This window comes from Dasypus novemcinctus, chromosome 24, assembly GCF_030445035.2.
Source record: "Dasypus novemcinctus isolate mDasNov1 chromosome 24, mDasNov1.1.hap2, whole genome shotgun sequence".
In the NCBI taxonomy this organism is placed as follows: Eukaryota; Metazoa; Chordata; class Mammalia; order Cingulata; family Dasypodidae; genus Dasypus; species Dasypus novemcinctus.
In genome coordinates, this window is record NC_080696.1 from 39,877,363 (window position 1) to 39,902,286 (window position 24,924).

Sequence of the window (24,924 nt, forward strand, 5' to 3'; positions counted from 1 at the left end):
CCCGGGGTTGGTCTAGGGATCACACTTTGGGTAGCAAGATCTGGATAGTTGTTACCGGACTTTACTGAGGTTCTTGGCTTTGCTGCAGAAATAAACTCAAGAGCATGCCGGGTGAATTAGGCCAGTAATTTATTCAGGTAGGGAGGGAAGAGAAATGGGAGAAAATAACGGATCAGGGGTCCCAGGTAGAGAGGAAGGAGGTGAAAAGGAATAAAGAAGGCTGATTTACAGACTACAATTCCCCATTACCAGTTATAAATGCCCAGGTTTTACTTGAGTGACCACATGGCAGAGGAAAAATGGCAAGAGCGGTGTGCAGAGGGCAGGAACGGTCCAGAGGCGGGAGAGCCCGTGCTCAGGCCTCGGGTGTGCTTTATAAACTATTAATTAGTCCACCCCTTTGCTAATGGCAGGGGAGGGGTTCCAGCTGTTTGCTATTTTGATTAATCACCCCACCTATCAATCTCCCAGAGAGGACCCAACGATAAAGTCCTTGGGGAATATCCGGGGCTTTTCCTTGCTTCCAGAAGAAGTCTTTGTTCTGGATGGCAGAATCCTGGGCCGGGGTGGGGAGGGGGCGGTCTTCCAGCAGCCATCTTTAACCACGTGGACTCTCTACCAGGTTCCAGATCTGTTTATTGATTCCCTGTCTCACTAGCCTACGTCACAGTGGTTCTCCAAGTGCAGTCCCCAGACCAGAAGCCTCAGCATTACCCAGGAATTTGGGGATGGGGCCAGCACTAGTTTCACAAGCCCTTCCGGTGATTCCGATGCATGCCCACGTTTGCAAATCACTAGTTCAGGATAGAAACTCTGACTCTCAGAATTGCTTTTGTTGTGTTCCCTGCAGCCTGTCTAGTTCACTAAAATTTAAATAACCACACCCACTTGTTCCCTCCCCATGAAGGCATTCAGAATTCCCGTGGCAAATGCCCTTTAAGACAAAATGAGCCCGGTGCACTGAAATGGCTCCTGACAGATTCCCAAACCTTACCAGCCACTTCTAAGGCCTTCTCAGCCAGACTCCCCTCTAGCTCAGCTTAATGTTTCTGCAGTTCCGCAGACTCTCCCTTTCTCTGGGGAAGGTTGGTTTGATGTGTAGCTCCACAGGCACTTAGCATGGAGAGCTGGAGGACCTAGAGTGGAGGGAATGCTGTCAGAGGAAGGGGGTGGGGGGGTGGTGAGAACCACAGCCTCTGCTGGTGGGAGCCAGGGGCTGACTTCCTGTAAGTTCCAATCAGGACGTTAGCTACGTGGGGATGTGGCCCATGGCAGGGAGTGAAGGGAGCAGAGGCCCACCCTCCTGCTCTGGACCTTCTTTGACAGGTAGACTTTCAAAACTGGCCTCTCTGAATGAGGTAGGAAGTAGAAATGACCATCTCTGATCTCTTCTTAAAAAGAGTCCCCCATACAACTCTCTCTTTCCAATCAGGAAAGCACTTAAGATTTAAAAAGTTCAAAATCTTAGATCTGGATTCTTCGGGTGGACTGCCTCTTCCAGAGGCCCATTCCAGGGCCTCGTAGCCAGGCCCGGCACTGGCAGCTGAGATGCTTTCACTGCCCCCAAAGATCCAGCCCCAAGATGAAGCTGCAGCTGGTCCTGGCTGGGCTCCTCCTGGCCCAGGGCAGCTCGCTAGAGCTCTATGGAATTATCAGGCAGGCCACGGGGAAGTGGTCTCTCCTAAGCTAGCCTACCTATGGCTGTCACTGTGGCAAGGGGGTCTAGGGCTGTTCGTGGATGCCACTGACAGGTGCTACCTCACCCACAACTGCTGCTACTCCTTTGTGAAAGCCCACCAGCGCTCCCCCAAACGGCACCATGACAATTGCAGCCTCACCAGCAGCAGCAGCTAATGTGGTAAACGCTTCACAGGGCAACCTGAGAAGGGAAGAAGGGCTGCCTTCCACCCCAGAGACCTTCTTTGTCCCTTAGGGTCCTGGGAACAAGTGCCAGGAACAGATCTGCAAGTGTGTCTGCCGCAGCACCTTGACATCTATAATGGTTGGAACCTCATTCTCAGGAGCAAGACAAGCCAGAAGGCCATGCCCCCTGCTGGACATTAGGACACTGAGCAACTGCTCCGAGGACACCTTCTAGCACACCAGTCCCAATGCTGCACCCATCCTCACACAGACACAGGCCGAGACCAGGGAACAGTCGGGAACTGGGAGGCCCATGGGTGAGGCTCTACTCTTGTCCAGACAATCCCACTAAAGAGGTCAAAATCCTATGATGTCTGTATTGTCTGCCCAACTTCACTTCTCTCTGTTCCTGCACTGGTCTGCGACCTCCTTGAGGGCAGAGACAGTGTCTCATTCATTTGTTCATTCAGTTACTCATTCACTCAATACATCTCTGTTGAAGCTGCTATGTCCCATGCGTGTTGTTAGACACTGGGAGGCCTGCTGTGTCAACCAGGAAGTGACAGGAGCAGCAGAACTAGTAAGAGATACCTATTTATAAGATGAGGGCTATATCACAGGTGATATGGGAGCTGGTTAAACAGTCCAGGGGAGGCTGTTTCTTCTAAGGCTGGTGCTGCAGCCTGAAGTCAGTAAGGCAGGTGGTCTGAAGTGGGAAACAAGGACAGGGTGGAATTGCAAGGACAAATGGAGCCCCTGAGGACAAGCTAGCACCCCCCTCGACCTCTCGCCACCCCTAAACCTCCAACTCTGATGATGGGGTGGCCCCAGAAGCTGGTGCCCTTCATCAGGGAACTAACCATGCACCTGGCTCTGAAGTATAAGAAGCTGAAAGAGGAGCTCCGGCAGGACCTGGAGTGGCAGGTCTGGCTGCTTCTCTACACCAAGGGGCCAGCAGATAGGACATTGACCTTCACCTGCAAGAACACCTCATGTCCTGTGCTTCCTTTTTTTAAAAAAAAAAAAAAAATTTTTTTAAATTTATTTCTCTCCTCTTCCCCACGCCCCGCCCCTCATTTGTCTGTTCTCTGTGTCCATTTGCTGTGTCTTCTTGTGTCCACTTGTGTCAGCGGCACTCAGAATCTGTGTCTTGTTTTGTTGCGTCCGCTCTCTTTGAAGGTGCCACTCCTGGGAAGGCTGCACTTTTTATCACGCAGGGCAGCTCCTTGCTGGGCGCACTCCTTGCACGTGGGGCTCCCCTACGCAGGGGACATCCCTGCGTGGCAGGGCACTCCTTGCGCACATCAGCACTGCACATGGCCCAGCTCACCGCATAGGTCAAGGAGGCCCTGGGTTTGAATCTTCGACATCCCATGTGGTAGGCGGACACTATCAGTTGGGCCAAATCCACTTCCCAATCCTGTGCTGACTGGAAAAACGATATGACTGTTACTCTATATTTGCTTCCAAATCTCTTGAGCCATGCTGACCTGGAACTCTGTAGGGATAGGAATTCTAGAGCTCTTCATGTCCGTTAGGGTAAGCGCAGCAGCCCTGGAAGATGGCAGTCGGGCTCCCTCTGCTGAAGATGGAGACCAGAAAGCCCCAGCCAGACTTATGACCCAGAGACAGCTTCTGTCGTTTAAAGTGGCAGTTAGAGAAGAAATGGAGCTGGCCCTCGGGATACTCCTGAGAACCCCCAATGTGCCCGAGTCCCTGACCTGCTCTGGGTTTTCTCCCTTTGTGGACTGGAGTTAAGACTGGGGGGTGGAGAGTGGTGGGAGCTCAGGGTTTGGAGCCAGGATCTGAGTTCTAAGCCTACCTCTGCTGTTAATGTGCTGCTGTCTGACTTTGGGGAAGTCTCCTAACCTCTTTGAATCTCAATTTCCTAAGAGATAAATGAGAGTTGTCCAACAACTGTCCCAACAGCTTTCAGTTTTTTCCCACAATCAACTCCATGGTCAGCATCCCTCACCCACAAATGATTCTCTGGGTCTGTCTGGATATTGCGGCTCTGAGCTGGACTGCCCAGTGAGAAGGGCCTGCCCCAAAGCCCCATCTGTGATTTACCAGCCAGATACCACCATTTCTGCTACCTGACCCTGATGGGAGTAGGAAGAAGACTGGGGAGGGGCTTTTTTCAATCACCCAGAATGTCACAAATTAAGAGAAATGGCATTAAGAGTGAGGCATCCAGGGGCAGATGTGGCTCAAGTAGTTGAGCACCTGCCTCCCACATGGGAAATCCTGGTGCCTGCTAAAGAAGACAAAAAAGCGGACATTGAGCAAAAACAATGAGGAATGAGGAAAAACAAAAACAGACACAAACAACAACAACAAAAAAACAAAACCAAGACCAAAAACTGAGCAGACAATGAGCAAAAACTAGCAAACAATGAGCAGACAATGAACAAAACCAAACGAGCAGGGAGCAGATGTGGCTCAAACACTTGAGCACCTGATTCCCACATGGGAGGTCCTAGGTTTGGTTCCTGGTGCCTCCTAAAGAAAAAAAACACAAGCAGACAACAAGCAAAAAACTGAGCAGACAGATGAGGGAGCCATCTGGAGAGGAGGAAGAGTAAGGTTTCCAAGCTCTTCCACATGCCCACTGAAAATTGGGATTGGGAAATGGCTTTGAATGAAAACAATTTCATGAGTGAACTGGGCATTTGAGCCCCATTCTATGTTGCACTGTCAAGTATAGACACATCTATACCAAACCTTTCTAAAAACTAGTGCCTTCAGTGTCATCTCAAAATTTTATTTTGGGAAAAAAAGTCCCAGATCCACTACTTACTAGTTTTGTAACCATTTGTAAGCTAATTAACTCAGTCTGTTGTCCATAAAACGGGAAAAACATGTCCATCATTGGACCAATAAAGGAAATTTATAGGAAGGCACTATGTGCCTGGAATACAGTAGGTGCTCAATAACAGGCTGAATTTTTAAAAAAGAAATATGGGATTTAGTTTTGAAATGTGGATATGATCAACTTTTTTTTTTTTTTTCATTTTCATTAACAAGGAGATCTTGATCAGGTCATCTAACTAATCCTTGCTCATTTATTCATCTTTCTAAACACTGGAGAAACAATTTAGTTTATTTTTATGGTTAAATAAATGTGCCTAGACAGGATTTTTAAAAATAATGCTTCCAGGGAGCAGATGTAGCTCAAGCAGCTGAATACCTGCTTCCCACGTACAAGGTCATGGGTTCCTACTGGATCCCCAGTACCTCCTAACAAAAAAAAAGGTAATGCTTCCATAATTTAAGCTGCCTTTTGTTATTTTTTGAAGTTGAAATAGTTTACTAATTAATATATGAAAAATTCATTGATCTTCAGAACTGGGAAATACTTTTTCAAGCTGGGGGACCTTGGCCAAATCACTTAACTTTCCCCAGCTGTTCCTCATCTGTAACCCCACTTTGTGGGGTTGCCGTGAGAATCGCTAAGACAAGGTATGTATCTTCTGTAGAGTCTACTTGGCTCTCTCCTTGTCTCTCGTGAAGCAGACAGTTTTTTTGTGTGTGTGAACTGAATAGGAAAAAAGGAAATGAGAATGAGAAGAGGAATGAGTGAGGTAAGGACTGCTTAGGAAGAGTCAGTTGGGGTTTGACTCCAGGCACAAGGCTAAGGTGGGAAATGTGAATGTGACCAAGAAGATTGGAGCCATGTGGGTTCTTTTTTTTTTTAGAATAGTTGATACATATTTTTTTCCGAGCTTTTTTTTTTAATATTAAAAAAATATAAGAGGTTCCCATATACCCCCCACCCTTCCTCACTTCACTCCTCCCACATCAACAACCTCTGTCGTCATTGTGGGACATTCATTGCACCATGTGGGTTTTTAAGAACAGCCATGGCCACCAATCACCTCCAGCTTCAGAACTCGATAAAGTACTGGCCTATATCATCAGGCACTCAGCATGGTTACCTCGATCTGTTCACGTGTCTTTGTCTCATCCTTTTGACCAGAAAGGGAAGGGTATCTCCCACCAACAGAGCAACTTGGATGTACTTAGGGGAGCAGTAGCCCCTGGATCATTTAAAGCTGAATAGAGATGGTAGATATCTGAAATGATTCTTAGCCAAGATAGCTATTTCTGGAGAAACATAGCCTGGTCTCTTAGAGGAAACCACATAAGTGGCTGCAGATTATTCCATCAGGGAAGAGCATCAGCGACTCCACAGAGATGGTCGAGCTGAGATGAGAAACGCCTTCCAAGACCCCAGCTTCTCCTCCTCCATCACAAACAGCACAGTTAAGCATCTCAGGATTTCTGGTTGAGGGGAATATAGGCATGTCAGATGGGCCTGGAGTTCATTCCTGACTTGGCTAACAGGCTGTATGACCTGTGGCAAATTATTTATCCTGAATCTTCATTTCTTCACTGAAAGTGGACAGTGTTGCTGGGTGGAGCAAGTGATCGCATATATGAAAATGTCCAGCCCCAGAGCCAGCATACAGTGACCAAAATCCCTCCCTGAGCCCAGGTGAGTGACTTTAGAGAAATAATACCAGCAATCAGTAACAATGAGACATATACAGCTTTATTTAATTATCTGTAAAAAGTCATACTCTGGCAGAGTGACACATTGGCTATCTCAGCAGAAAGCAAACCAGGTGTCTGAAAAGCCCCTTCCCCAAATTCAAAACTGTTGAAACCTGAGCTTACACCTTGAAATTCTCAAGAGCTGGGCCCTCGCAGTGTGTCAGCTGGTCTCCAAAGCTCTTTCACCCTCCTCCCACTGATAATCTCTGGCTGGCTGTGATCCCTTCACAAACCAGTAGAGAGGAGTCTGAAAACAGATTTATATGGACAGGGATGCCCTTTTAGAATGGTCTCTTCCTTTCCACAAAAAGGAGTTTATAAGATTAAGAAATTTTCTGAGAAATGGAGTTAATATCAATTTAATTTAGCTTCCATTAACCTGCTGAAATCAAGGCCATATGTGATATTGTGTTAATGCTTATTCCTCTTCTTCTACCCATTTTCTCACCATCTATGTAATTCTCAGGCTATACCTCTCTTTTTTGGGACTGGGAGGTGGAAAACTATTTCTCCATTAAGACCTGAGAGGTATTCCTTGCAGATGTTTGTTTGGTTAAGTGGCACAAGATACTGCAGTGACAGCAGTTTTGCCCCTGCATGTGGAGGCCTGGTATTTTGTTTTCCACCTTTTTGTGTTAAGAGTCCAGTAATTAAGCCACACTCACTCCCTGGGAAAAACTTCAATATTGCATTAGAACTTCATTATTCATGGGCTGCTAGCAGAATGTATCTATCTTCTTTACAGAATAGCATGTGAATTCATTTAGACAGAAGGAGGTGCTGGCCACCTTGCCTGCCTTTCTGTATAACAGGTACCCTTCTATTTGTCACAAACAGTCAGAGGTCCAAAGAGCAATTATGTCTTTGCACATTCTTCAGAGTTGCTCTCTCCTGAAGTCACTTTGCAAATCTTGTAGACCAATTTGGAAACAAAAGAGAATGCAGGAGCCTACCCAACCTAGAAATCGGTTCTGTACATTTCCCCTAAAAACACTATTGAAAATGCAAAAACAAACAAACAAAAAAAAACTCCCCCCATTTTTTTTTGCAGATGCTCTATAAGAAAGCATGTCTAAAATCACGTTAACTATGTACACACAAAACAGACACGCGTGCTCACACACACACGGAATTGGGAATTAAAGATCTTATCAGATACATAGTAGGGAAAGCATAGGAAAAAGCTGACAGAAGAAATGGAGATTTGATCAGCTAAAGTTGTTGGAATGTTATAGCAGTGGCATGGAAGTGGTTCTTTGTACATACAAAAAAAGTGGGCAGGTGGGTAGAGAATGATAAATCCAGGCTGCCAGAGAGAGTCAGTGGCCATGCATGAGTTAAAGATAGATGCCAGTTTGCTGGATGAAATGTTATATTATGGAGCAGTGGGTTGAAGAAGGGTGGACTTGCATGGTCCAGGGGAGGGGCATCTGCTTAGCAGGACACCTCCATGGTCTGGGGTCTGTCCACGGCATCAGGGGACTCTGGGGCTTCTTGAGTTCCATCTGACTGATTGCTGGCAACAGACCGGCTGAAGGGACTCTCTGCAGAGCTCATGCTACTTGAAGTTGACTGGGTTCGTGATCGGATGAGCCGAGTCATGCTGGCAGCTGGAACTGAAAGAAAAAAATCAAAAGGATTAGAAGATGAGCCCTGGTTAAAAACTCAGCTAATCTAGAAATTTCACCTAAGACTTTATGTTCACCTTTCCCAACCCATTTAAAGTGACACCCAAGATAAAGCCATTCCCATTCTGCATTATTAGGTCTGGGTGAGTGGCTCTATGCAAGGCTGCTTTAAGCCTTCTAAGTTCATTGGAATCTCTGCTGATTCTAGTCCATAGTCGAACAAGGGGAAACCCTAAATCCAGAGTAGAGCCTCTTAGCTGTGCCCACGACATTCACACAGTAATTAGGAAGGAGGCTCTGCAAACCCTAATAGGTAATCAAAACCTGTCAGGCATGCAAGACTAAACCAAAAGAAAAGACAGACAAACCACACAAGTATGAAAATGTTTCACAAACACAGTGCAAGCCCGATACAACAAGACTACCATCCATGTCCACAAGCTACTCTTGATATCTAGGGGAAGGAAATAGGTAGGAAATGGGGGGTTTGTGGGGGAGGTAGGTGGTCCTGACAATGGCTTCTGTACAGGAAGTGAGCTACAGACACCCGGAGGGAAGGGGTCTGGGTGTCAGAATTTAACTCAGACTCCTGTTCTGCCACTGCTTTAACTCTAAGGTCCTTCCTGGCATAATCTCTCTGCCTATCCTCCTGAAGGGCCAGCCACTCCTCTGGCTATAACTTCAATGCTGGAGTCAAACATGCTATCACCTGTAGAGTTTTCCGGGCACAGGCTCTGGCACTCCTATTTTAGAGTCAAGGCTGCCCAACATAGGAGTTAACTCAAGGATCAGTAAGTAGTGGTGGGAGAGGGGTCCTGCCTAAAAGCTATAAAATTTCAGCTGCTGCTGTGATTCTGGATTTGGGATGAGAGACAGCCATGATAACCTTCTCCTTTCTTCCTCCTGGCAGGCCAGGGCTGGACCTGCAGGCTAACCCTCTTGGGGCAAAATGAGCCACGTTCTATCGGGCTCTCACTGCACAGGAAAACCGCGGACATGCTACAGGCAGCCAATGCAGCTAGGAGAGTGTGGCTGGGAGACAGGGATGGGGCCAGCAGAGGAAGGTACCTGACTCGGTGCTCAGGTGACTGAGCTGCACATACGGGACTGGAAGCAGGATGGACACAGGAAAAGGCAGGTTAGTGACCTGAGAGTGCCAAGTGGCAACCTGGGCTACCTAGTAGACTCTGATATACTACTCTAAGGCAGGATGAAATTTTATTTGAAGGTCCCAGAAGAGCTGTGGCTAATGCTTCAATAGCATCTTGGATGCTATTTCTCTCAATTAAAGGCAACTGTTTTCCCATCCACTATAAAAAGTCATCCTGGTTTGGATCAGAAATGGGCTGGAAAATAAGCTGTTTCCTAAGAAAGGGATGGAGATGAGCCAGGAGAGGGACTTCTGCTCCTCCCAGTAAGCCAGGGGGAAGTGGGTGTGGGCTCGGCTGGTAGCGCCTCACAGACAGGGACCACATAGCCACTCCAGACAAGACATACAAGATGGAATGCTTGTTTGGTACAGGGCTGCACCCAGGGGCCCAGTCGCTGCCCAGAGCAGCTGATCAGGCAGCTCATCAATGGCCATCATCCACACTGACACTGAAAATCACCCTACTGGCTTTGGATCTGGGTGGAAGGGTTTTTCTTCTTAAAACCCCAAGAAAGGCATATGTGTGGATATTCTGTACCAACTAAGAAAGCTCAGGGGTGTCACCATACAGACCAGGACAGCAGTACATGATATAGACACATGCTTTAGACTTGCTCTAAAATCCTTTGTAAATGCATCTCCTCTGGTGAAGCAGATTTACTCTTTTCTTCTGCAGTATCCATTTTGTTTCTCTAGGTCAGGAGTTACTAACCAGCTGATGTCAAGTATAGATCATCATTTCAGATTTAAAGCTAGGATAGCTTCCGCTTCAGTGGTCAAAAGTGTGGGCTCTAGAGTGAGACTATTAGAGTTTGAATCATGGCTCTGTAGCGTTATTGTTACCCTGGGAAATTTACTTAACCTCTTTGAGCATCAGCTTCCTCTTCTAGAAAATGAGACTAATAATAGAACTTACCTCTTAAGGTATAGTTACAACTAAATGATAAAAGTAATATATAGTACCTTACCTGTCACAGGATAAGTGCTTGGTGAGTGTTAGCTCATCATATATGTATATATTTGTGTGTGTATATATATATGCAAATGAATCCTATAAACTTAAGACCGGCTAGCACGGAGCTTATGCCCTGAGAATTGTGGGCTCCCCAGACATCAAACTAACCCTATTATCAATGTATTTTTGCTAGAAAGAAACTTATGTACTACTCACTGTAGCCCATTCCCTGCAAAAAGTACTTGAAGGCCTCGGTGAGCTTTCCAGGCTAGGAAACAAAACAAGAAGGCATTAATCTTTGCATAAGCAGAGACAGATTCAAATGGATGCTTTTTTTTTTTTTAAAATCTCCTTACCTGAACCACTTGGGGAAGTCCCCCACAGTCTGCCATCTAGAAGAAGAAAAATGTGTCAGTCAGTACTTATGCTAAAAGGAAATGCTCTGAGTATCCCTGAGTCTTTTCAAGTGGATAGGACTGGATTCTGGATTCTTCACTTAATGTTTATCTGCATCCAAAACTACATCTCCCCAATACATCCTTAAATGAAGACTTAGTTTGAGCCTATCAATAACCGTGGATATAAATCTGAAAGGATTATTCAATACTTTCTGAATTTGTGAAATGGAAGGCATGGCTTAAAGTCCCATGGTGGGAATTTTCCATTAGGGGTTATGGTGAAGTTGGCCAACCTTCAACCATGATGCTGCCTCCAAGACCTTCAGAGTCCTCAAACAACGTGACCCTAACTTCTCAGGGTACATGCTTCTAAATCCCTTTCACTATCTGCATTCCATGACTAAAAGGAGGTCTCCAATCAGCTGCCAATGCTGAATCTGGCCAACTGGATTAATCAGCCAAATTCCTCTTATGGCTGGATTTGGTGAGGCTGTTTCTCACTTCATAAAACTTTATAGTTGGTTTTTCTCACTTGTGCCAAGATTTCTTGGGTAGGGCTTAAATAATGGTGTGCATGGAAATTAACCCAGAGGACTTGCTAAAATTCAGATTCTTGGGCCCTTCCCCCAGAAACTGATTCAATAGGTCTGGAGTAGGGCCCAAGAACTTGCATTCCTAACAAGCTTCCAGGTGATGCAGATTCTGCTAATCTGTAGAGAACACTTTGTAGGGCACAATGGCCAAACATGAGCCTACCCCTCTCTTAGCTGTTGTGCATTCTGTGCTCAGTCTCATATTCAGTACTTTTTTCAAGGGATGTGACCACCATGGCTTCAAGTCACTGGCATTAAGTTTCTTTCTGGGATACTGTTATTTAGCAGAGGGAAATGCCACAAAGGATGTAGGAGTTTGACATTAACAAGGAATAGTCACCTGAAAATTCTAAGCGTAAGATCAGATACAAACGCTTAACCTATTTTAAATATAAAACAGACCAAACTGATGCAGGATGTATTTTCATAAAGTTTAGGAGTAGAAAGCTGATTTGAATCATAAAATAGTTCCCATATGCAGAGAGAGAACATTAGTAGAAATTATTTCTAAGACTGACACTTATCAAACAGTTTGAGAATAAGTTCAGTAGGCTATAGGAACTACCCATTCTTTCCTGTGCTCTTGTGTATAAGCATTTCTGCTCAGAAACAACCACATGTACAACTTCTCTATACAGTTCAGTTTTGTACTTTTGAATGTAAGTTGAAACCTGCAGTGAAAAACTAATTTGAAACTGAATCACGTATTTTTTTGTTAACTTTTTTTTTTTTAGGCCAGTAAAAAGAATTTATTGGGAAATGGGGGACAAGAACAGAGCTTGCTGAGAAATGAGAGATATGCACTGATATTTGGTGTGGGCTCCTCTAGTCAGAGAAAGCCTTTTTAAAACATTTTAACATTGGAGTGTAGGTTGTATATACACATCATGGCTCCTGGAACACTTAATATTGCCACGTACATTTCTTAAGTAATCACCTAAAGTGCAGTTATCAAGAAACTTAAACGCTGATATAAACCTTACAGTCTACCTTACAACTTATTTTCATATGTCCCCAAAATGTCCTTTGAGCCTTTTCTTCTCCCTTATTAGATGATATCCGGGATCATGTATTGTATCTATCTGTTTATTGTCTCTTTAGTTGCTCAATCTTTTGTTTTTTTAACTGTAGGAACATATATATAACATAAATTCTCCCATCTCAACCAAACACAAGCATACCATCAGTGGGATTACTCATATTTACACTGTTGTAGTACCCTCACCCGTTCCCATTACTTAAACTTCCCATCTCCCCAAACAGAAGCCCTATATCCATTATATACTAGCTCCCCTATCCCCACCCCTAGCTACCTGTACTGTAATTTGTCTCTGTGAGCCTGCATATTCTGATATTTTCTTTACAGTTACTATGGGGCTTAAATTTAACATCCTAAATCGATAACACTTGCACTTTTTATTTTTGAAAGATTTGATTAATCTCCCCCCCCCCACCTTGCCACCTATGCTCGCTGTCTGCTCTCTATCCATTTGCTGCACAGTCTTTGTCTGCTTGTCTTCTCTCTCATCTTCTCTTTAGGAGGAACTGGGAAAAGATCCTGGGACTTCCAACATGGCAGAGAGGCACTCAATTGCTTAAGCCACTTCAGCTCCCTGGTCTGCTGGTCCCTCACTGTCTCTCCTCTGTGTCTCCCTTTGTTAAGTCATTTTGCTGCACTAGCTCTCTGTGGCGTGGGCTATCAGCTCTCTGCACTGTGGGCCATCAGCTCTCCACGGTGCAGGCCAGCTTGCCTTTACTAGGAGATCCCGGTAATCGAACCCGAAGCCTCCCATGTGACAGATGCTTGAGAGACATCCACTTCCCACTCTCATTTGTTTAGATACCCATTTAACTTCAATAGTATACACAAACTATGTTCTTATTCCCCTACATTGCTCCACCTGTATTTATTATGGACCCAAAACCACTGGTTTATCATTACATTTTATGCATTTGCCTTTTAGATCCTGTAGGAAGTAAAACATAGAATTATAAACAAAAAACACACTAATACTGGTATTTATATTTACCTATGTCATTATGCTTACTAGAGATCCTTATTTCTTCATGTGGCTTTGCTTTATTGCCTGGTGTCCTTTCCTTTCAACCTGCAGTAGTCTCTAGCATCTCTTGCAGGGCTGGTCTAGTAGAGATGAACTACCTCAATTTTTGTTTATCTGGAAACATCTTAATCTCTCCCTCATTTTTGAAAGACAGTTTAGATATATGTATTGGTCAGCCGAAGGGGTGCTGATGCAAAATACCAGAAATTTGGTTTTTACAAAGGGTATTTATTTGGGGTAGGAGCAAATAGATACCAGGCCATAAGCATAAGCATAAGTTCCCTCACCAAAGTCTTTTTCCACATGTTGGAGCAAGATGGCTGCCAATGTCTGCCAGGGTTCAGGCTTCCTGGGTTCCTTGGGGCTCAGCGCCTCTGTTTTCTCCTCAAGGTCAGCTGTAGACTGAGGCTCTCTAGACTTTGTTTCTCTCCACAAGCTCAGCTGTAGACTATCAGGTCAACAGCTCTGTCTCTCTCCCTTGGGTCTCTGCCGTGTCTAGGGAACCATCTCTATTTCTCTGTGTTCTTCTCTTGGCTCAGGTCCTCTCTTCCCGGGGCTTGCTTCTCTTTCCTCTGCATGCTTACTTCCTAGGGCTCTAGCTTAAGACTTCAGCATCAAACTCCAACATCAGAAAACCCTCAACTCTGTCCTTTGCCATGCCTTTTATCTGTAAATCTTCACCCACTAAGGGGTGGGGACTCAACACCCTAATGACGTGGCCCAGTCAAAGCCCTAATCATAACTTAATCATACCCAGATACAGATCAGATAACAAACATAATCTATTATCTATTTTGGAATTCATAACCATATCAAACTGCTACAATATAGAATTCTTGGTTGGCAAATTGGGGGGGGGGGAAGGGGAGAGATATAATAAATCTGTAACAAAAAGAATAAAGAAAAAAAAGAAAACTACATACTTAAAAAAAAATTCATGTTTTAGACAACTCCATCAATCACCTAGAGCCCAGAACATTCTAAGTTTGGTCACCTCAGAGTATTGTCCTTGTCATATATTTCAAGGAACTATGGGTTACCTTTGGTGGCAAGTACTTTCCTTTCAAGCACACTTCAGAGAGGAAAGGAAGAAGGCTGAGGAAGAAGCAGTAAGCTACGTAAGTTCAGCACTTAAATCTACAGTAGTCCAGATTCAAACTAGGAGGTCAGCTACCTAGAAAATTTAGTAGAGGATCTAGAATAATCTAGATTGAGACAATACTAGGTTGAAACAATTGACTGAAGTACAATCAAAATGGGAGAAACTTAATATGAACCATAGAAATTTAGTGTAAGAATTGCTTTCTATTTACTGAGGGGGATAAAAAAATGTATCCACACTCATTGTAGCAGTTTGATATAGTTACGAATTCCAAAAATAGATAATGGATTATGTTTGTAAACTGGTCTGTACCTGGGCATGATTAAATTATGATTAGGGCTTTGACTGGGCCATGTAAGTAGGGCGTTGAGTCCCCGGCCCTTGGTGGGTGGGGGTTGAGGTAAAAGGCATGGCAAGGGACAGAGTTGGAGTTTTTGATGCTAGAGTTTTGAGCTGGAGCCCAGGAAGTGAACACACAGGAGAAGACCACAGAGGAATAGAGACGGCTCCTTACACATGGCAGAAGCCCCAGGGAGAGAGACAAAGCCATTTGCCTGATAGTCTACAGCTGGCCTTGTGAAGTGAGCACAGCAGCTGAACCCAGAAAGAAACGCAGCCCCGGGAAGAGAGGAACCCAAGAAGCCTGAACTCTTGGCAGACATCAGCAGCCATCTTGCCCCAACACGCAGCAACAGACTTAGATGAAGGACGTAACTTAAGCTTTATGGCCTGGTAACTGTAAGCTTCTACCCCAAATAAAAACCCTTTATAAAAACTAATAGATTTCTGGTATTTTGCATCAGCCCCCCTTTGGCTGACTAATACACTCATTATTAGAATATTACTGGAAGCTTCTGTACCAATACAGCAGGGTTTAGTAAGTAAAGGAGTTCTATCCATCATTGTATTTAATTGTCACATTAAAAAATGTCAATGAAGTTTTTAATGACATGGGAAAATGCTTATGTCAAAAAGTTAAGGAAAACTGGTATATAACTATAATTACACCACAATCTTGATGAAAACATTAAAAAAAAGAAAAATGTATAGGAAGAAGACACCAATATTTTACCAGAAGTTACCTTTGGGTGATAGAATTATGGATAATTTTAATTTATTTTATTATTTCTACTTTCTCTATTTCCCAATTTCCACAATAAGAATATAATTAGAATTTTTTTTTTTCCTTTTTAAAAGAGAAGTATAGAGAAAGAAACTTTGCTTCTTTCTAGACAACTCTCTGGAAAACAATGATTTGAACCATTTATAATTTACATGCAAATGGTTGGCAGTGAGGGAAGAAGATACATTACCTTCAACAAAGTTGTGTTTACAGGGTCCAGGCGAGAGTTGCATTCAACCTTAGATAAAGAGAGAGAAAAAAGGAAACAGAATTTTACACATTGCTAGAAAAATAGGAAAAGGAATGGCTTGGCATGGGAATGATTTTGCAAGATTAACAGCTCTGTTTAGAGATGGCTGAAGCAGCCAAAGAGACTACCAAAACACAAGGTAGGCTACAGATATAGATATATGATTTACCTTATATCTGATACTTCTGAGCAGGTTTAAAAATTTGATTTTCATTTTCTGAATGTTACAAGTAGTCTTTGAAGGACTACATGTTGAATCTAATTCCTCCTACTGGCTACGTGACAGGGAGCAAATTACCTTACTATTTTAAAATGTGAGATGGCCCTGTCTTTCCAGGATCTCTTTGATGGCTTTCCAACACAACTGGCTCTAATGACTGAAACCTGCTTACCACCCTATGCCTCATTTCTCACACTTTCCTGTGCCTTGGAGGTACTGAGTTTGCCATTCCTCATACTCTCTTTTCTGCCTCAAGGTTTTCTGGCCATATAGTCTAAAGTGGGATCCTCACCATAATTTTTCTCTCATTGAACCCTATTCTTTTCCATCATAGCACTCATAAGAATTAAGAATTAAATTTTGTGTATTTACATGTTTGGTGTTTTGATCCCTTGTATTCACAAAATCCCTTTGTATCAAAGAAAATGTTTTGGGGAAATAATCTGTAGGTTCAGCAATGTTTTATGGTTAATGTGATCAGGTGGAACTATAATTCTGTATGTTTACTACACATATACATACAAAATAATGTACTAAGAGTTTGGAGCCTAGTAAGGTGGAAACAAGGAAAGGCAGAATGCAGTGACTTTCAAAAACGTCACAGCTGAGCTGAGTATTGACAGAAGAGTGGGATTTAGACAGAGAAGGGGTTGGAGTTTGAAAGCTTCCAGAGTAAGGGCGGAAGCATAAGCAAAGATATAGGGATGTGAAGTTAAAATATAGGGCACGTGTAGGGTTACAGAGACAAGTGTGGTATGAAAATGCAGTGAGAAGTAAGGCTGGGAGAGGGTTCCTGGGGCTGATAGCAGAAGGCAAGAAGTCACAGAAGGTTTTTGAGGTGACAGAATTTGTTTTAGGGGGAAGTGGATTTGGCTAAATGGATAGAATATCTGCCTACCACATGGGAGGTTCAGGATTCAAACCCAGGGCCCTCCTGACCCGTGTGATGAGCTGGCCCACATGCTGTGCTGACGTACGCAAGGAGTGCCGTGCCATTTGAGGGTGTCCCTTGTGTAGGGGAGCCCCACACACAAGAAGTGCGCCCCATAAGGAGAGCTGCCCAGCATGAAAAAAGTGCAGCCTGCCTAGGAGAGGTGCTGCACACACGGAGAGCTGATGCAGCAAGATGACGCAACAAAAAGAGACACAGAGTTCCGGTGCCACTGACAAGCATACAAGCAGGCACAGAAGAACACCCAACGAATGGACACAGAGGGCAGACAACTGGTAGCAGGGAATGGGAGAGAAATTATGGCCAAATTATATAGTCTTGAAAAATACTTAGAGATGTTGCTTTAAGTCCACGTAATTTTTAAAAGGCAAATAACTTTAGATCAAAGATTCATGGGCAGGGGGAATGGGTGGAGCTCAGTGGTTGAGCACCTTCATCGCATATACGAGGTCCTGGGTTCACGCTCTCGTACCTCCTAAAATAAATAAATAAAAATAAATAAAACAGGGAAGCAGCTGTGGCTCAATCAGCTGGGTTCCCGTCTACCATATGGGAGGCCCTGGGTTCGTGTTCCGGGCCTCCTTGTGAAGGCAGGCTCGCCCGCACGCTGCGGAGAGATGGCGGCCTGGGTGTGGTGGAGTGCCACCTGGCCCACCAGTGCCATGGAGAGCCGACTCAGCAAGGTGATGCAACAAAAAGGGAAACAAGCAAAAACACAGAAGAGTGCACAGTGAATGGAGACAGGCAGCAAAGCAACAAGCAAGCCATGAGGAGGGAGAAATAAATAAAAATAAATACAGACACACAGAAGAACACACAGCGAATGGACACAGAGAGCAGAAAGCAAGCAAGCCACAAAGGGGGGGAGGATAAATAAATAAATACAGACACAGAAGAACGCACAGTGAATGGACACAGAGAGCTGAAAGCAATAAAAAAGCCACAAGGGGGGGTAAAAAAAAAGTGAATTATACCAATAATAAGTCAGGATAAAAGGAGTAATAAAAAAAGTCAAAAAATAAATAAATTTAAAAAAAATGGGGAGCAGATGTAGCTAAGTGGTTGAGTCCCTGCCTCCCACATACAAGGTCCTGGGTTCAATCTCTGTTCCTCCTTAAAAAAAAAATAAAATTCATGGACATACTTCACACAGAATTATTAGGGAATTTTGATTAAGGGTATTATCTAAAAACAGAATTCCATTTTCCTGTTTTAAGTATACATGTTTAGGGAAGTGGCTGCTCAAGCAATTGGGCTCCTGCCTACCACACGGGAGGTCCATGGTTTGTTTCCCAGTGCCTCCTAAAGAAGACTGCAAGCTGGCATGACAGGTAGGCATGGCAAGCTGACACAACAAGAAACACGGTAGCAGTTTGATATAGTTATGAATTCTAAAAACAGATACTGGATTATGTTTGTAATCTAGTCTATACCTGAGTATGATTACATTATGATCTGGGCTTTGATTGGGCCACGCCATTAGGGTGTTTGCGTCCCCACCCCTTAGGACTCAAAGATAAAAGGCAAGGCAAAGGACAGAGTTGCGGGTTTTTTGATGTTGGAGTCTGATGCTGAAGCCTTAATCTGGAGCCCCGTGAAGTAAGCTCACAGAGGAAACAGAAGCAAGCCCCAGGAAGAGAGGAACCCAGGAAGCCTGAACCCTTGCAGACATCAGCAGTCATCTTGATCCAACACATGAAAATAGACTCTGGTGAGGGAAGTTAACTTATGCTTTATGGCCTGCTATCTGTAAGCTCCTACCCCAAATAAATACCCTTAATAAAAAACAACCAATTTCTGATATTTTGCATCAGCACCCCTTTGGCTGTCTAATATAGACACAAAGAAAAACATAATGAAAAATACATCAAAGCAGGGAGCAGAGGTTCCTGGTGCCTCCTAAAGTGGACAAGCAGGACAGTGAGACGGTGTGATGGGCAGGCATGGTGAGCTGATGTGACAAGATGATGCAACAAGAAACAGAAGAGGAAAAACAATGAGACACACAACAAGGCAGGAAACAGAGGAGGCTTAAGCAATTAGGTGCCTCCCTTCCATATCAGAGGTCCTGGGTTCGGTTCCCAGTGCCTCCTAAAGAAATAAAGATGACTAACAGAAACAGCAAGTGCAAACAATGAGAGGGTGGGGAGAGATAAATAAAATAAATCTTAAAAAAAAAATAGTTTATTAAATATGTTTTTGATAGATATTTTTGTAACATGTATTTCCACCCTTTTGACCTTTACAAAACTCCTCCTTGATAAACTGGGATCATCACTATACCCTTATAACTTTTGGAGGATTTTTTTAAAAAATTAAGGTTATTTTGTCTCTGTTCAAGTTATGCCATATATTTTATACCAGACAAAGAATGCTTTTACAAGGCAGTTCAGGGAGGTGTGAATATATTCTATTGCCACATCTATCTTACCTTACAAACATTTCTCAATGCCCCACTAAACTTCTCACCTATGTCTACATCTGATTATTTATTAGACTTCCTCTCCAAAAAGCCTCAGCCACTAATATTTTGCTCTGAATATTAGGCTGGCAAAGAAAACCAGGTAATTTCACACAGATACTTAGTTAAATTATATATGATGTGTGAAAGAAGAAATGTAAATGTTAATAAAGATGAAAAAGTGTCAATATTAAAGAAATGCAAATTGAAACAGTGGGACTTTAAAAATGGGGACCATTTTTAACCGATCAAATTAACTACTAGTAAAATAAAAAACTCAATGCTGGACAGAGTGTTGTAAAACAAGAACTCTCATATATTTCTGGGTGGCAGTGTATAATCTTATATGCTTTCTGGAAAAGAATCTGGCAAAATGTATTAAAAATCTTATAAATGTTTATGATTTTTGACACATTAATTCCACTTCTGCAAATCTATCCCAAGGAAATAATCCAAGATTCAAAGATTTTTATAAGGATGTTTAATAGCAACATTATTAATAGTGTAAAATAAAAAACAATCTAGCAGGAGAATGAGGTTAAATAAACAACGGTATATTTACAAGATGGCATAATAAAGATATATAAAATTATGTTTATACTGACTTTATAATATGGACAAATGTTATCAATAGTGCTAGGTAAATTGGATCCTGAAACATGTATATTTAATGTGACCCAGTCTATGTTAAAAAAAAGATAATTGTTTTTGGTAATGGGATCCTGATTTTCTCCCCTCTCCTTCTATTTTGTATGCTTCTTATAATGACATAGATAATTTTTATTAATGAGCTTTGTGCTTGAGAAGGAGGAAGAGAAAAGCATATGGTCTCTCAGCAGCCTTCAAATCTGCTAATACAGATCCAGATTTTGTGGTTGAAAAAAGCTGAGGCTGCAAAAAATCTGACAATAAATAAATGGTGTTTAGTTGTACTACCTGCCACAAAGTGAACTGCACCACACACAATCTAGTGACTGATGAAGAGTTCATTTTCCAAAATGTATAACAAGGAGCAAACCCTGATCTGGGCAATTAGAAATAACAAACACTAGTATTTTCCAACTGTTTCTAGTATGTCAATAGTGTGCTAAATATATTTTATTACATTTTAATCTCACTCCTCTTCACACCATCAGGACATACTTACCACAGCTTCAACTGCAGGTGAACTGTCTCCAACTACCAATAATGTGGCACACCTAGGTATAGGCAAAACAAGAGATGTCACTCAGCAAATAAGCCCATACACTCCACTGCACACAGGACTAGTTTATGAGAGGTAAAGATTTGGTGGGGAAACTGAGGAACTTACTTTAATGTTTTTCCTCTGTTATCATTTTGGCCTAACATGGGTCTTTCAAGCTCCAGTTCTCTGCGTCTAGAAAAACAAAGCAGAAGCAATGTTCTTTTCAGACAAATCATAGCAACTCAGGTCAAGAAACCAGAAATTAAGAAATGTGAAAACTATATTTTTTTCACATCTGATCAGGGAAGGGGACCCCGTATACTTTAATTACAAGTAGCCATTTCAGTCGCATACCAAATGGTACAGAGTAGAAACAAGGCTCCTGGCTTGACCTGAGGGACTATATGGAATGCTAAAATGAGACCTCAAAGCTCAATGGCATCACTGTTGAAACCCTCAAGTCCTCTGTTTAATTTTCCAATAAGTTTATATGAATAAATTCCTTAAAAGAAGCGAATGACTTACACTTTGCTGAGGAGAGGACATTTTCCCTGAAACTAATGTAGTTTATGTAAGGCAGTACTTAATAAATCTTTCTGATTCAAGTAAAAATAGGGAGGCTCTGTCAGATGGAAGGAAGAGCTAAAGGCCAGGTTCAAAACCAACTTTTGTACTTACTGGTTGTGTGACTTTGGGCAAGTTACAGTTGAGCCATTTTCTCAATCTTTTTCCATGTTCCCAGAAAGCTAGAAAGAACTACTATTTTTATCATGGAGAAGGTGGTCCCAAAATAAGCATCAGGTTCTCTCCATAAATGGGGGAGATGTGACAGTAAGTTTTGGGATAAAAAAAGAATTTAGTAAGGTATCCATGTGTTCCTTTTGCCTGATGACAAGATGTCAGCAAAAAAGAACTGAATCAAGGCCCAAGACCTCTATCCTTTGCCTCCCCATATGCACTTTTGTGTGCTACGTCAAATTATCTGTGTAGGTACTTAGGTACCTTTTGTCATAAAATATCTTAAAACTGCAACTGATATTTGAACATGCCAGAAGTGGCTTTCAATTCATTCATTCTTGAATCTGTTTTCATATTTGTCTTTAAGTCCTTCCTCCTTTATTGTGGTGAACGAGCATGTCAGCAATCCCATTGCACAACACTGGAAATAGTTTATTTCCCTCTTCTCTTCTCCATTAAATATCAATAATATTTTTACTGGTTTTTTTTTTCAATTACTTTTTAGATCTGGTCTACATTTAAGTGAAGGAATAGAAAACCACCATACCCATTATAGGAATTCAAGAACAGCTGGAGGTTTTCTTGGTTGATATCTTGGGCAATATGCAGTCTGTAGGTTTGAATCAGGTCCAAGTTGGCCTGCAATTCTTCCTAGAACAATTGAAAGAAGATACAGCGGATACAACTTCTGAGTTACAGAACAAGTCCATCTTCTTTGATTTGTATCCTTAATGCCCAAAGCCAAATCTCCCTGCCCATGACAGGAACTTGGGGAGAGCCTGGGATCAGCTGATGAACTGGTAGGCTTGATGACCGAAATGATTTTTATTTGTATCAGATGGCTTCAGTGTCATATTCTGTCTTAGGGAAAGGCACCAAAGAACTTATTCTGGAAGAGGCTGGTAATCAAATCTAGGTCAAGAATTAAAACACGGGAATATACTCTGAGCATCCTTACTTAGGCACAGTGAAAAATGCAACAGACTTGGATTCAAGTACTAGTGGTGGAACTTAGGCAGTTCACCTAACTGTTCTGAATCCTAGTTCCTTATTTATGTTTTTTTCCCATCTTCTGTCATTAAAAAAAAAATAATTAGACCTAGCAGTCTGTAAAATGCAGAGAATAACCAACTACCTGATAAGGCTGCTGCAAAGATTAAATAAGAAAAGGTATGTGCACTGTAAAGTATAAAATAAATAGAAGTTATTTCTCCTAATAGCCAAAACCTGTATAGTCTATCTATATCTTTGCTGATATACTCATTGTATTACCTATTTTATATTATAATTTAATAATATACAGAATTATATATTACATTCCACTTATGACATTTTATTGATTTATCCAACTTATAATTTAATCTTATTACCAATTAGTAAAGGTATTAAAGGTATACAATACAAGAGAAACAAAACAGTAGAGCCAGTCAGCCAAGAAACCTTCACATTTGCCTCGGGGTGATCTTCTTGATAGAAGGACTAAACTCTGAAGGAGAGCACTGGTCAATGCAGAGCGAATTTGCAGCTGTAGGTGTTTTCTGCATTGGTTTGTTTTTGTTACCTCTGGCACTCAAGGAAATCCATCATGCAACTAGCTAGATATATAAACTTAAGGAACAGACAGCTCAGGGACGAAAGCCAGAGTTAACACACTAAAATATTAAAATGTACAGTGTACAACAAAAGATTACAAGGAATTCCCTGATAAACAAAAGCTTCTAAGGAGTTCTTCATGATAAGACTGAAAGGTAAAGGATACCAGACCATGACAGAAACAAAATTAAGTAATAAAGATCTCTGATAAAGGTAACCACAAGGCAATTATAAATGCCAATACTATTATATTGTAACTTTTGCTATGCAACCCCACTTTTTCTTTCTTACAGGTTCTAAAATGCCAATGCAAAAAATTAATTACAAATCTATGGTTTTGGATCTAGAAAAAGAAGAGCAAACTAAACCCAAAGTGAGCAGAAGGAAGGAAGGAAATAAAGATTAGCATGGAGATAAACGAAATAGAAAATTTAAAAACCAACAATAGAACCATTGAGCCAAGCTGGTTCTTTGAAAAGATCAATAAAATTGACAAACCTTTAGATAGACTGACAAAAAATAAAAGGATATAAAGGAAGCAATGTGGCTCAAGCATTTAGGTGCCAGCCTACCGCATGGGAGGTTCTGGGTTTGGTTCCCAGTGCCTCCTAGAGAAGACGAGCAAGATGGAGAGCTGGTGTGACGGGTTGGTGTGGTGGGCTGATGCAACAAGATGACACAACAAGGAGACACAAAGAAGAAACACAATTAGAGACACAATAAAGCACGGAGCAGAGGTGGCTTAAGGGATTGAGTGCCTCTCTTCCATGTGGGATGTCCCAGGTTTGGTTCCTAGTGCATTCTAAAGAGAAGACTAGGAGACACAGAGTACACAATGAATGGACACAGAGAATAGACAGAGAGCACAGTCAATGAGTTGGGAAGGAATAAATTAATAAAATAAATTTTTTTAAAAAAAGGAGGATGTAAAGAACTAATATCATAAATGACAGGAGGGACATTACTATGGACCCCACAGAAATAAAAAGGATTACAAAATATAATGAACTTCAGGTAAGCTAATTAGATAACCTAGATAAAACGGACAAACTCCTTTAATCACACAATCTACGCAACTCAAGAAGAAACAGAAGATCTCAGCAGACCAATAACAAGTACAGAGATTGAATTAGTCATCAACAATCTCCCAAAAATAAAAGCCAGGACCAGATGGCTTCACAGGTGAATTCTACCAATCCTTTTTTATTTTTTTAAGTTTTTAAAATTTAACTGCCTTTTTAAAAAAGATACATATATCACAAAAAATGTTACATTAAAAAATAAGAGGTTCCCATATACCGCACACCCCACCTCACCCTACTCCTCCCACATCAACAACCTCTTTCATCATTGTGGCACATTCATTGCATTTGGTGAATAAATTTTGGAGCACTGCTGCACTGCATGGATTACAGTTTACATGGTAGTTTTCACTCTTCCCCAGCACATTCAGTGGGTTACGGGAGGATATATAGTGATTATATATCTATCAATCATTCTAAGAAGAATTAACACAAATTCTGCTCAAGCATTTCCAAAAAATTGAATAGAACACTTTCTAACTTGTTCTATGAGGCCACCACCACCCTAACAGCAAAGCCAGATCAAGATACTACAAGAAAACTACAGACCAATATTCCTTACAAATATAGATGCAAAATCCTCAACAAAAAACTAGTAAACTGAATCTAACAGCATAATAAAATACTTATACACTGGGATCAAGTGAGATTTAGCCCCGGTATGCAAGGGTGGTTCAATGTAAGAAAATCAATGAATGTAATATACCATATATTAACAAGAATGAATGAAAAAAATCCACATGATCTCAACTGATGCAGAAGAGGCATCAATTCTAAAATTTCTAAAATCTGAAAAGTCTTCTACTCTAATGTCAATAACAGTTCCATGGAATATCAAGTATAATGATGTAAAGATTCTATTTAAAGGATATCAGTATATGGAATGCTATGAATAAAAAAATAGATTTTTTAAAAATCCAGCACCTTTTCTAGATAAAAATACTTCAAAATCTAGGAATAGGAGGAAACTTCTTTAATACAATAAAGAACACATGTGAAAACCCCATTGC

At 41.9% G+C, this 24,924-nt stretch overlaps 1 protein-coding gene across 8 annotated transcripts in view; it reads right to left on the minus strand.

Moving 5' to 3' along the window:
* Window positions 1-6,396: 6,396 nt before the first annotated feature.
* Window positions 6,397-24,924, minus strand: part of NDRG3 (NDRG family member 3) — a 117,373-nt gene continuing 98,845 nt past the window's right edge. For 4 of the 8 annotated variants that reach the window (XM_058287037.2, XM_058287039.2, XM_071211696.1 and 1 more), the window contains 8 exons: window positions 21,787-21,890; window positions 20,628-20,693; window positions 20,463-20,514; window positions 15,623-15,670; window positions 10,510-10,545; window positions 10,370-10,421; window positions 9,117-9,155; window positions 6,397-8,036 (listed from right to left, as the gene is read on the minus strand). In XM_058287037.2, coding sequence (XP_058143020.1) covers window positions 7,855-8,036; window positions 9,117-9,155; window positions 10,370-10,421; window positions 10,510-10,545; window positions 15,623-15,670; window positions 20,463-20,514; window positions 20,628-20,693; window positions 21,787-21,890 — 579 coding nt within the window. In that variant the 3' untranslated portion in view covers window positions 6,397-7,854. The remainder of the gene's footprint in view (window positions 8,037-9,116; window positions 9,156-10,369; window positions 10,422-10,509; window positions 10,546-15,622; window positions 15,671-20,462; window positions 20,515-20,627; window positions 20,694-21,786; window positions 21,891-24,924) is intronic. The other 4 variants (XM_004459038.3, XM_071211699.1, XM_071211697.1 and 1 more) reach the window with 1 other exon arrangement.